Source organism: Acomys minous, assembly GCF_964271855.1.
Source record: "Acomys minous genome assembly, chromosome: 8".
Lineage (NCBI taxonomy): Eukaryota > Metazoa > Chordata > Mammalia > Rodentia > Muridae > Acomys > Acomys minous.
In genome coordinates this window covers 116496074-116509462 of record NC_140489.1, presented here as the reverse complement: position 1 = coordinate 116509462, position 13389 = coordinate 116496074, and the positions used below count along the sequence as shown (strand labels likewise).

Below are 13389 nucleotides of genomic sequence, written 5' to 3'. Positions count from 1 at the left end.
TTTCAGAATTGTTTTTCTGTCATGTTAAGTGGACATGTAGCATTTTATTTTTTTAAATATTTTTAAATAGGACCATTAAAGATGTACATTTAAAGTTTATATTTCTTTTCTTAAAAAAAAAAGATTTATTTATTTAGTATTATGTATACAGTGCTGTGCCTGCATATATACCTGTAGGCCAGAAGAGGGCACCAGATCACATTATAGATGGTTGTGAGCCACCATGTAGTTGCTGGGAAGTGAACTCAGGACCTCTGGAGGAGCAGTCAGTGCTCTTAACTTCTGAGCCATCTCTCCAGCCCTTTATTTCTTTTCTTAAGATTTAGTTAGTGTCAATATCTAGAAGCCTTGGTAGTATTCGACTGTAAATATTTTTAAAATGTTGACCATTACTTAAAATGTTAAAGATTATTTATTTTATGTATATGCATGACTTGACTGAGTGTATGTATTTGTACCGTGTCTGTGCCTGGTTCTTGTGGAAATCAGGACAGGCATGAGTTGTTTTTGGAGTTGTGAGCCACCTTGTGAGTACTGAGCCTGTGTCTTCTGCAAGAACAGCTGGTGCTCTTAACCTCTGAGGCATTTCTCCAGGTCCTTGGCCAATGTTTTAATATGTATTTGTTTTAGCTGGTGGGGGGGGGGGGAGGGGCAGATAACGCATGCTTTTAATCTCATTACTAGGAAGGCAGGAGTATTTCTGAGTTTGAGGCCAGCCTGGTCTACAAAACAAGTTCCAGGACAGTCAAGGCTACACAGCAAAACCCCGTCTTAAGGGGGAAAAAAACCCAACAAAATAATAAGATGTGTTTTATTTTAAAAGTATTAAAACAGCATTTCTACCCAATTCCACTGTGATCAGAGCATAACCTACAAGATAGCAGTAGTTGATACTTACTGAGGGTCTGTTTGTGTCTGGGTTTGGGATCGTTCTTAAAAATTAAATGTTCCGTGTGTCTTTGGGAAGAACCACAATTCTGATCTACGAGGTACAGAATTCTACATGTGTCAGTGGATGAAACTTTTTAGTTGCATTGCTCCATTTTATAAACTTTTGCCTAGGTTTTCCATTCTTTTTTTTTTTCTTCCGTTTTTCGAGACAGGGTTTCTCTGTGTAGCCTTGGCTGTCCTGGACTCACTTTATAGACCAGGCTGACCTCGAACTCACAGCGATTCACCTGCCTCTGCCTCCCGAGTGCTGGGATTAATGGCTTTCGCCACCACCGCCCAGCTAGGTTTTCTGTTCTTAAGAGTATTCTCTTAACTGTACTATTTCACTTGAGGACTGTCCGCTTCTGGCAGCTTGTGTAAAGATTTAGAATTACCATAGTTTTAAACCCACCCTGATTTTGAACTTTTCATTCTAGGTTCACGCTTTAAATATCCTCAGAGCCTTGTTCAGAGACACACGTCTGGGAGAAAACATTCTTCCTTATGTCGCTGATGGAGCTAAGGCTGCGATTCTGGGTTTTACATCACCTGTCTGGGCAGTGAGTGTTCATACCATGTGTGACCGTTGAGCTAACTATGCTTGTGAATACTAGGGTTTTACAGGCTGACCTTTCACTTGATGATACAATATATATGCTGCAATTTTCTCATGTAATTTCTTCAGGGGGTACGGTTTTGGATTAGACTACAATTTGTTCCATTAATTTGTGGTTCCATTTTTGTCTCCTTTGTTGGTTTATCATTGATAACGATTTGATTCTGTGGTTACTTTAATATTTGTGTGTCTTTAAACTATGCCACATAAGTGTCAGAACGCACACGTAGAGTGCTTCTACTTCTCTTAGTCTTTGGGCTGTTATTGCTACACATTTTTCTTTGCTGTATATAGTGAGTTGACACTGAGTTGTTCTTCTTTTCTTTTCTTTTCTTTTTTAAAAAAGATTTATTTATTTATTTAGTTAGTTAGTTAGTTAGTTTACAGTGTTCTGGCCTGCACAGCAGAAGAGGACACCAAATCTCACAGATGGTTGTGAGCCGTCATATGGTTTCTGGGAATTGAACTCATGACCTTTGGAAGAGCAGTCAGTGCTCTTAACCGCCGAGCCATCTCTCCAGCCCAAAGTGTATCCCAGGCTGGCCTCGAACTCATGATCCTCCTTCCTCCGCCTCCTTCAGCAAATCCTACTGGCGTGCGCCACCACTACCGGCTCTGATTTTCTTTTAATGATCCACTATCATTTTTTAGTTTCCCACTTGATGAGTTTGTAAGTACACACAACTCAGTGCCATCGAGTACACACAGCTGTCACGATTACATGTTTTCTGAACCTTGCATCACAAACAAAAGGGTTGCTCTCCACTCACTTGACTCTTCATCTTTCCTTCTTTCCTTTCTGTGCCGCCTGTTGTGCTTTCTTCTCTGGAGTTTGCCTGCCCGACATACCCATAGGTGCAGTCATATACTATATGTCCCTCTGTGTTTCCTGTGTTTCAGGTATGCTATAGTGCAGATCAGAATGTCATTACTTTCTAAGGCTGAATAATACTCCAGGCTACCAGGCTACCATTTTTCCTTACTCTATTGATAACATGATAGGCATGGAGATTGTTTGCAAGGTTTTAATTGTGAATGATGAAGCAATGAATGCCAGTTGTCTGATTCCCTGCTCTCAGTTTGTCTGGGAATTTCTCATGGTAATTCTTCACGTTTTAGGGCCCTATTTCCTTCAGTGGCAGAGCCATTTATATTCATCTAAATCTAAGAGCTCCAGTTTCCCTACGTCATCACCAACATTTATTATTTTTCTTATGTTTAATAAGAGCTCATCCTAATAAGTATGAAATAATATTCCATCCTGGCTTTTTAAAAAATCTTCAGACTGCCGGGCACAGTGGCACACTCCTATAATCCCAGCACATGGGGAGGCAGAGGCTAGCCTGGTCTACAAAGTGAGTCCAGGACAGCCAAGGCTACACAGAGAAAAACCCTGTCTTAAACAACAAAAACAAAGAAACAAAAACTTCAGACTTACTAATTTTTCATTTTATGTTAATGAATATTTTGTCTGTGTGTATATATGTGTACCACATAACATACATGATGACTGTGGCGGGCCAAAGAGGGCATTGGGTCCCCTAGAAGTGGAGATACAGATGGTTGTGAACCACTACATGGGAGCTGGGAACTGAACTGAGATCCTCAGCAAGCTCTTAACTACTGAGCTGTTTTTCTAGTTCCTCTCATTCTGGTTTTGATTAGCATTTCCAAAAACGATTATTAAAACTGACTTGCAAACACAACAATGCTTTGTTTCGTAGTGCATTTTTCAGAGGCTTTGGATTCCTTAGCCAGTGTGTTGTACCTTTAGTGGTATAGTTTTTCCATCTAGCTCTGGTGGACAACCAAGAACAGTGGCACCAGCCTTTGTTGTTTTGGGGTACGTCTGTAGCCTCTCTGACCCATAACACATAGGAAGGGACCCCAAGCCTGGCACTAAGATTGTAATAACCCATGTCTCCTGGGGGAAACTGTCTTCACATGCAGGGCACCGGTGCTCAAAATCCTTTAAAAATTATCTTACAAAACAGTGGGTTTCTATAGGGGCTTTTCATGCAGCTGTGGTTTGGGTTGAGCCACCCTCCCCCTGCTTCCTTCCAGGCCTTTGTAGTGTGAATGTGAGTGTCCTCTGCAGGCTCATATGCGTGAATACTATGATTTCTGCATAGTCTCACTGTGTGGGAAGTTGGTGGAACTTTTCAGGGGTAGAGCCTTTTAAAAAGTGGTCATGGGAGCAGCTTGAAGCTTTACAGCCTCAGCCCACTTCCTGTCCACTCTAGGCTCCCTGACTGGACATTGTGACCAGCCAGCTCCCCACTCCCTGCCACCCCACCTTCTGGACCATGATGGAACTGTAGACCAGAATACACTCTTCCTTCCTTAAGTTGCTTTTTGACGGGTGTTTTGTGGCAACAATAAGAAAAAGAATGAAGATATCTCAGATGATCAAGTGTGGCAGGTTCATATCGATAATCCCTATCCAGCCAAGCTGAAGCAAGTTCCAGCCCAGCTTGGGCTACATAGCAAATCCTATCTTATAAAACCATCACCACCACCACAACAACAAATGGCAGCTGGGGTTATGGATCAATGGCAGAACACATACCTAAAACTCAGTAGGAAAAGAACAAAACAACAACAAAAAACCCACTACCATTAAAAGGCACATAGTAAATTTGAGTACATTTCTTCAAAGAAGATATTAAACTAACCGATGGACACAAGTAAAAATGTTTAATACCATTTTGTCATTAGGGAAATGCAAATCAAAACTATGCATTAGAATGGAAAAAAAAAAAGACAATAATAATTGAAGTAATCCAGATCTGAGCTGGGGCAGAGGCAGTACTGATGACAGAACAGCATGCATGGATTGCTGATTGGAGACTTAAGGCACTAGTTTTGTTATTTGCTGACTATTGATTGTAGATCTCTGTCCAGTTTGGTGACTATACCGTAAATGGTACTTATATATTCATAAAGTCTATTTTCAGGGTTATTGTAGATGAATTGGCAATTCAGGTTTTTAGAGGAGAGGTTGCAGTGGGTGGCCATCAGGCCAGATGCTGTCTACTACTATGTTTTATTTGGCTTTCATGATGGTGCCTTACTTTTCTTTAATTTGTTGCCAGCATTTCCAAATAGTGAGATTTCACATAAAAATCAGTTTCTGGCTTCCCTTGAAAACCACAGAAGATCTGGCAATACTGCCTTCTATTCCCTCGTGGCTGGGTAGTAACTGCCCTAGAAACAGTGCACTGGTGTCTTTGTTGTCACTACTCTTGGCCATTTGAGTTTGTGACTATTATTGCAGTGGCTTCAGAAAACTGTTCTCTAAATCTTTCATTATTTTCTTTAAAAATTTATTGCACTTATACGTGCATGCATAATTGTATGTGTGGCGGCAGTCCATTACAAGGTAACTGTGAGAGTCAGCTTTTTCCTTCTACCACCTAGGTCCCAGATATGGAGCTCAGGTCTTCAGGCTTGGCAGCAAGTGCTTTACCTGCTGAGCCATTATGCTCATTCACATTCGAAGTCTTGATAACCTCTCAGCTTATAGTACTAGTTGACATATGTTGTGATGATGGTACCTCACCCAATTAGAATTTAGATTCAGTGATAGCAGTGTTTAATTTCTGATTCTGAGTGTTCTTCATGGTTCTGGTATAACTCAGTGCACACTGATTTGGCAAGATAATTGAGGGAGGCTAATTTTAGGATAGTCAAAAATTTTATGTGGTTCTGAAGGACCTTGACATGTTGCTTTAGTAAGAGCAGGCTCTGTTAGTATCATGGAGTAATAATTATACTTTTAAAAGTAATTTTCCTTTATTAAAAATTTGTTTTATTTTACATGTGTGTTTTTCCTGCATGTATGTATGTGCATCACATACATGCCTGATTTCCAAGGAGGTGAAAAGACAGCATTGGATCTAAAACTGAGTTTGTGAGTGATTATGAGCCACTGCGTGAGTGCTGGGAACCAAACACAAGTCCTCTGCAAGAGCAGCCAGTCCTATTAACTGCTGAGCCATCTCTCCATGAGTTTTCTTTTCTTTTTTTAAGATAGTGTCTCATTATATAACCCAAACTGGCCTACAGCTCATCATTCTCCTGCTTTGGCCTCCCAAATCCTGGGATTACAGGCTTGTGCTATTGTAACTGGTTGTTTTGCTTCATTTTTATTAGTCAATTATCATAAAATAATTCCATAAGCCAGGTGGTGGTGCACATTTTTAATCCTAGCACTTGGGAGGCAGAGGTAGGCAGAGGTAGGCAGATCTCTATGAATTTGAGACCAGCCTGGTGTACAGAAGGAGTAAGGACAGCCAAGACTACACACAGAAACCCTGTTTTAACAACAAAGAAAAAAAGAAAAAAGAGAAAGAAAGTTTGAGTAGCTACTGACATTATAAGATTAATTAATATCATTTTGGATATTAATTTATAACATCTTGAATATTAACTGATATCTTGGCTATTATAATTGCATAGATTATATAAAGTTAAGTCTCACAAGCATTTTTCACAGGTAAAAGGAGCCCAGGTCTTTCCTGGAGTGTTTATTGTCAGGATGTGGATAAATGAAAGTTTGGTTTATATGATGAAACAGTTGATATTAGGAAAATCTATGTTGTATGTATGTGATTGAATTTGTGCAGCTGGTTCAGTTTATCAAGAAGTCAGAAAGTTTTATTTTTCCTTAGTTGCCTTATTTTATGAACACAAACCTTATTTTCTTTAGCCTCACTCAGGTAATAATTTCAGATATCTAGTTTAAATATTATAAATGTTAGTTTCATGCCATGATTAGTCCTTAACTCTTATTTTATGTTTATCTTTACATTAGGTGAGAAATTCATCCACACTCCTCTTTAGTTCCTTGATCACAAGAATTTTTGGAGTTAAAAGGGGAAAAGGTGAACTTTCCAAAACAAATAGGTAAGTTCAATCCAACGTCCCCTTTACACAGGCTAAAAACAGCTGCCCAATTCACAGCTTCATGAGTGATCTACATCATAAAAATACTATAATGAGTTAAACCAGGCCACCCAAATCTAAGGCCTTGGGCAGATCAGCCATTTAATAAGCAGGTCTTGGAAAGCAGCAGAACAGGGTAGGGCTGCAAGGGCAGAAGTGCAGACTGACCTCTTGTCTTTACTCTTTATCTTCATCAAATACTCCTGAAATGCCCCCAGTTCCTTTTCCTGGATGTATATAGAATAGTGTCCAGCACGTCTTCTTGGCTTGTCCAGTAGAAATGGAACTGTCTTTGTATTCTCATTAGTGCCTGTCCCTGATTTCCTTTTCATTTTACATTGTTTGTGAAACAGACTCGGCCACTTTGAGAATCAGTGCTTTTGGCTTTTTGGAATTTACTCTGTCAGATATTTTCTCTTAAAAGATAACTTTGGTGAACCTATGAAACCATTTTGGTTATGAACAATTTAAATGCAGTGTACAAGTTATATATGATTCTAAAGAAGAGAAGTTTTAAATAGGGAGTTGTTTAGCACAGAAGAGGAAGATTTGATGCTAGTCTAGGTGGTTGCAGTTAACACTAGATGGCGCTGTTGCTGTGTGTTCGGTTGCTCCCTTACCATCGCTTAGGATTCAATTTGGTTTGCTTAGGTGGTCTTTTTCTTGAGGATCTAGATGTGAATCCAGCTTCAGTTCTCCCTCCCACCTAAGAAGACTGCTATGCTTCAAATTTAAATTTTAGGCTCATTGCTTATAGAGTCTATTTTCTTGTGATGGAACTAAGTCTTAGGAATTAAAAAGTGTTCTAGATATTGTGACACTGTGGCACACCCCTGTCATACCAGCACTGGATTGGCTGAGATAGGAGGATTGTGAATTTGAGGCTAGGCAACAGAGAGAAACAATGTCTCCCTCCACCCCAAAATGATATTTAGTGTCATTCTGAATTGTAATATAAATAGCTATTTATCACCCTGTAAAATTCACCAAATATTCAAAAGGAACCTAACTGGGTATAAGTATGAATCTCCTAAGAATTTGATGAAAATGTCAGACTATTATATTATTTTTAAATTTCTATTTGTGTATCTGAGTATATGTATATTTGGGTACAATGCCCACAGAGACCAGAAGAGGGCATCAGATCCCTTGGAGCTGGAGTTACATGTGTTTGTGAACGCTTACGTGCGTGCTGGGATCTGAACGCTAGTTCTCACAACTGAGCTGCAATTGCTGCTAACTGCTGAGCCATCTCTCTAGTTCTTACTTTGTTTTGAAAACCAAGCTTCATTTTTTTTTTCAAATAAACCATTGCCTGTTTGGAAGGATGATGATAATTTTTGCTTTTCTTAATTTGCCCATTTAGTAGTATAAAACGACTAGTGCTGTTTTTCATTAGGTGTGTGTACTTTGGTCATAATTTTTTGGCGTGCTCAGGTTCCACCTACTTCAATCTGCCTGTAAAACCATGATTAATAATGATACAAACTTAGCCTGAGGGCACAAGCCTATAATCCAGTACTCAGAATGCAGATGTACAAGCATCTGGAGTTGAAAGTCACCCCTAGGCTACATAGCTAGTTTGAGGCCAGCCTGGGCTACATGAAACTTTGTCTCTAAAAAGCAAAAGTAAATAAAGTAATTTCTCCCCATAGTTGTTGTGAAGTGGTTCTTGAATGTTGCATGTAAGTTTTACTATGTACAGGAGAAAATTGTGAGGTTTGTTTCATTTAGGTTGAGAGAAGGGAGACGAATAAGGCGGTGATGTTCATGGTTTTGATTGCTTTACTGAAGTTACATTGACGGAAACACGTAGGATACAGTCTTTGCCTCTGAGTGGGAAAGGGTAGGAAGTAGAACTTTTCTAGAGAGGGGGAAGTGGAAGAGTTTCAGGATGGCTTTGAGACCAGCTGAAAAGTGAGATGAGGAAAGCAGGAACTCGGTTATTTAAGTGTGATGATCACTTTGGGTAAGAGCCTTTATTTTGTACTATGCAGGTTTGTCTGTGTCGTCTTATAGAGGCTTCTGCTTTTTCTTAACAGCAGCATCTGTCTCAGCTGACATCCTCTGAACCTTCATTGCCTCAAAGTTTTAGGGAGTCTTCTGCTTTTGTGGTGTATGTAATTATGTCACTTTCTGCTGAAATGTATATTTGCTCGTTCTTATAATGCTTCCAAGGGTATGTTCTTTTTCATTTTGGTATATATAATGGGACCCTTTGGTGACTTACATGTTTTTTTGTTTTGTTTTGCCATTAAATAACTAACCTCACCTCGTGACATCTCACAAGATGGTGACCTTTGCTTTAGCAACTTCACTGTCCTTCCCAGAGACCTGCAAATGTGTGCTATTGGTCAGGAATGAGGTGACAGGAAAAGAACATCTGCCTTTTTCATCAACTGTGCAAATGGTGACTCTTGAAGTAAACAACTTGGTTTCTAGGTGTTTTGTTACCACCGGGGATGACCTGCACAGGCCCCTGTAGCCACTGGGGATGACCTGCAGAGGCCCCTGTGGCCACTGGGGATGACCTGCAGAGGCCCCTGTAGCCACTGGGGATGACCTGCAGAGGCCCCTGTAGCCACTCTGTGTGTCAGCTTCTTCACTGTCACCCAGGGTTCATGAGGCCTAGGCTATGTCCTCATGGGTATGGTTAGCCCATGACTATTAGACTGTTCTTTTCTATGACAGTGGGGGGGAGCACTGCAGACACGGGTTAGTCATTTTCTTCTGTTCATGCTGTCATCCTTATCCCAAGCTCTTGCTGCTATACGGTGGTTTTGAGAAAAGTGCAGCATCGGTATCTTGCCTTTCTGTGTGTACTTGATACTTCACATACTGTCTTGCATGTAGGAGACTAACAGAATACTGTTATAGTAAATAAACCAATTTTTGATGCTAAGCAAAGGAATAAGACTGGTTTCTGCTGCTTATATCTGCAGATGCCTGCAATAATTGACTGAAGTAAGTTAAAGGTGATCTTTCTATGCCTTGAGTTTTCCCCTGTAAAATTGGGGTTCTTGAAGTAGCCCTGAGGCCCTTCTAAAATACTAAGCTCGGGTTTTCCATAAAGTTCCTAGAATTGCAACTTTGGTTAAGTGATTTATTCCTAGTGCATAGACTAGTACCTGTCACATAGTAGGCTTTAAAAAAAAAAGATTTTGTAAATAAAGATGTGATGAGGTGTGAAAGTGATTACATCACTTTCTGTAATGTGTTTCTGAGCTCAATGGCCTTGTTTTAGATGTGTTCTTTGCATCAAGAAGAATGAATACATTTTATTTGTATGTTTTAAACTGTGCATCTGTTGAAGGATGTCTTGTATTGATTTTGGTTTTGAACTATTGCAAATAAAGCTGTGATGAACATTCATATATATGTCTGCAGAGTTTCACTTGCCTGGAATGTGTGGCAAGAAGTCTTTAAAATTATATATTTTTATTATGTATATTGGTGTTTTGCCTTCATGTGTGTCTACAACATGTGCATGCAGTACCCACTGAGGCTAGAAGAGGGCATCAGTTCTTCATCTGTTCTTCAAGAATTGAACTTACAGATGGTTGTTGGCTGCCATGTGAGTACTGGGAATCAAATCTAGGCCTTCTAGAATTCATCAGTTCCTCTGAAATTGATTCCCTTAGTCACTGAGCCATCTCTCCTGCCCCTTACTTGTGTGTTCTTAAATAATATTTGTATATTAAGATTTTCTAAAACTCTTTTCCTTTGTATTTTTTGTCATCTAGCAAATGTGTGACGTGGCCTGACTGTCTGATCCCCTCAGAGTTCTGTGTTCTGCAGGCTATACTGTGCTTTTTAAAAAAGCCTCATCGATTTGGAGGGGGTTGCCTTGATGACTCTTTATTTCTTACAGCAGAAACAAACTATATGTGGTCTGTAATTTTAGATCTTTCCTTAATTTAATTCCTCTGTGAATTAACGTTCAAGTAGGCTGATTTGAGCTTTATGACCAATGTTAATATATAACAGTCTGAAAAGCTTTATTTTTGACCACATGGTATTCATGTGTTCAGTGTAGAGTAAGAGAGTGAATTAGGATAGTGTTTGCATTTTCCTTTGTTGTCATGGAGCTCATGGCAAGACCTACTGTGAACTCACAGTGTTAACATGGGAGAGGAGAACTCGAGGGCCCAAAACCTGGATAATCAAGGAGCTCACAGTTCAGCTGAGAAGACAAAGATTGATACTTGTGAATCAGGTGAAATAGGAAACATATATGATACAGGTAGTAAATTCTGTAGATATTCATAAGTAGGAAAACTGAGTGGAATATTTGAGGGGAATGTTTCTTTTAGTTTGTTTGTTTGTTTGTTTTGTTTTTTGAGACAGGGTTTCTCTGTGTACTCTTGGCTGTCCTGGACTCACTTTGTAGTCCAGGCTGGCCTCGAACTCACAGCAATCCACCTGCCTCTGCCTCCTGAGTGCTGGGATTAAAGGCGTGCGCCACCATTGCCCGGCCAAGGGCAATGTTTCTTAAAAAGGCATGATGGATGGGTAGATTTGGGGTACATGAGAGAAAGTCAATCTAAAAAGGAGAACAAAATTTGATCTCCTGTTGCTATGTGCATTCGTTATTTTGTCTTACTAAAGAGAAATGCATAGCCAAAGAAACAGTATAGGAATATTTTGTACAATTTAAGAAGAAAATGTGTCTGTAAGAACATTGTTAGTTCCAAGTAAAATGATTTCCAGTGACTATGTCCGGAGATGTTAAAATGACTTTACTTTCTAGGGTATAATATAAGCAACAGAACCATTTTAGTAATTTTTCTTACTATCTTGGTGGCACAGGTGTGCCTGCGTCTTCCAAGTAGTGTCTTGCCCAACCCAGCACCCCGCTTACAGGAAGATGGTGAAGCAGTTTCCAGACAGAACTGCTTTTCTGTTTTTCATGTTTTCTAGGAAAACAGATTCCACAAGTTTCTGTGGTTACCCACTTCATTGTTGAGGAAAAAATTGGATTCTGAAAACTAAAATTGGGATCTGTAGGGTATGTGGGCTTTTGTGTTTTTGAAAATGTAGTTATTAGAATTCAGAATGGCTTGTTTGATTTGAACTGTGTAATAGCTTGTAGCAAGTACTTATTTGGCCAAACTGAAAACAGAATTTTCTTTGACTGTGGCCAGGATTATATCAACATCTTTAGACCAAAAGAATTCTCATTTTTCTCACTAAATGAGCATTTGCTGTGTTCTTACTTTGGGCCAGGTACTGGAATGCAGACAGGGATCACAAGTATTCCATGCCTGAGCTAAGATGGAGCTTGGTTGGTAGAAGGCCTATGTGGTGTGCACAGAGCCCTGGCTCCGGCTCCAGGACCACATCAAACCGGGTGGTGATGTACACGTAAAGTGTCAGCTCTTGGGAGGCAGAGACAGGAAGATTGGAAGCTCAAGTTCATTCCTAAGAGTTAGATGCCAGCCTTGGTTACAGGACATCTTGTTTGTTTGTTTGTTGTTGTTTTTTAAATAAGGAGAGAGTGGGAGGAAATTGTCATAGCAGGTAGAGGAATGTGTCACATAAGCCTGAAAATGTAAACTCGATCCCTTGAACTCATAGTGAAGGCGAGGCAGAAGGAAAGGCCGACTACAGAGTTTCCCTGAACTCCACACTTGCCCCTGTCCCTCCCATCACCCATACACAGGAAACAAACAAGGATCCCATGCCCTAGGCAAAGCTGACGGGGAATGAAGAGCAGGGTGTACATCTGCTTGCTGTGTTAGAGTCTGTTGAAGGGCAGGAGAAGTTCTGAGAAGAGGCGGCATGTCCTTGGTGCCCACTACCCACTCCGTGTTTGCACATGCTAGGCCTCACCGAGCTCTCTTTCCTTCATGCCATGGAGGTAAAGGAAGAACGGGCTTCAAGGAGCCCAGTGTCATGTGCAGAGCCAGAAGGTAGAAGTCTTGGCTTTTAGTTTAAATTGTTCTGACAAGGTGTCAGTATTGCTATTAGACATTTGCCATTTTATGGTTAACTCTATAAAACTTTTATGTTTGGTAATAGTTTGGTGCTATGGGATGAGAATTTGAGGCTCACAAAAAATTTTTCCTGAACTGTGATTTCTTTTAGATTTAACTAAATGTTTTTCAGAGTTCATGCTTACCTTTTTCATTCATGTCTTTAATTAAAGTCAGAGTAATTGTAATAACCATCATTGCTTGATTTTATCCTAAGATCCTAAGAAGTAATCAGTTGTTTTCATACTTTGCAGACGTGAAATTGAGGTACAGAAAAGATTTGCTCACGATCACAAGTAGCACTGGTAATACAATTTGTGGTTACTCTAGCTCACATTAGCTTGGCTAGAACATTTTTTAAATTGTGGACTTTTCTAGCAGTAATAATAATAAAAAATTGGATTAGTAATTCTTATATAGAATACAAATTTTATTCTTCCAAGGAGGCACTTTACAAAGCCTTAAACAGTGATTTAAAATCAAGAGCCCCATATTTTGATATGGTTAGAGATGTCATCCATTCATCTTCCACAGACATTTGTAGGCCATTCAGTTTCATTTTTTTAGCCAGAGAAGATAAAATGAGAATCTTTAAAGACCAAGAAATAAAATCCACACCCTGCCTTGTTGTCGTTGAGTCATTCTTACAACCAGAGCTAAGTCTGCACTGACCCTTTGGTCCATTGAAGAGCTCCATGTCAGGAATTTTGGGTAAGAAAACCACAAATAAAAATTTTAACTGAAAAAATTATTGAAAAATTGTATATTCATGAACTTAAAGTAGGAATTAGACATTGTGTTCTTAAATATTGACTTGTGTGGACCAAGTAATCTTGTTCCTAAGCACTGCCTCAGGCCATTGCCCTCTTTAACAGCTAAGGCATTGTTGCTTTCGTTGAAGCATGTTCTATGGAATTTTGG

General features: G+C 39.6%; 1 protein-coding gene across 2 annotated transcripts in view; it reads left to right on the top strand.

The window, feature by feature from the left end:
- The window catches only part of THADA (THADA armadillo repeat containing), a 293429-nt gene that overhangs the window by 70665 nt on the left and 209375 nt on the right, over positions 1 to 13389 (top strand). For both annotated transcript variants that reach the window (XM_084791400.1, XM_084791399.1), the window contains 2 exons: positions 1368 to 1490; positions 6363 to 6454. In XM_084791400.1, the coding sequence (XP_084647526.1) occupies positions 1368 to 1490; positions 6363 to 6454 (215 nt within the window). The remainder of the gene's footprint in view (positions 1 to 1367; positions 1491 to 6362; positions 6455 to 13389) is intronic.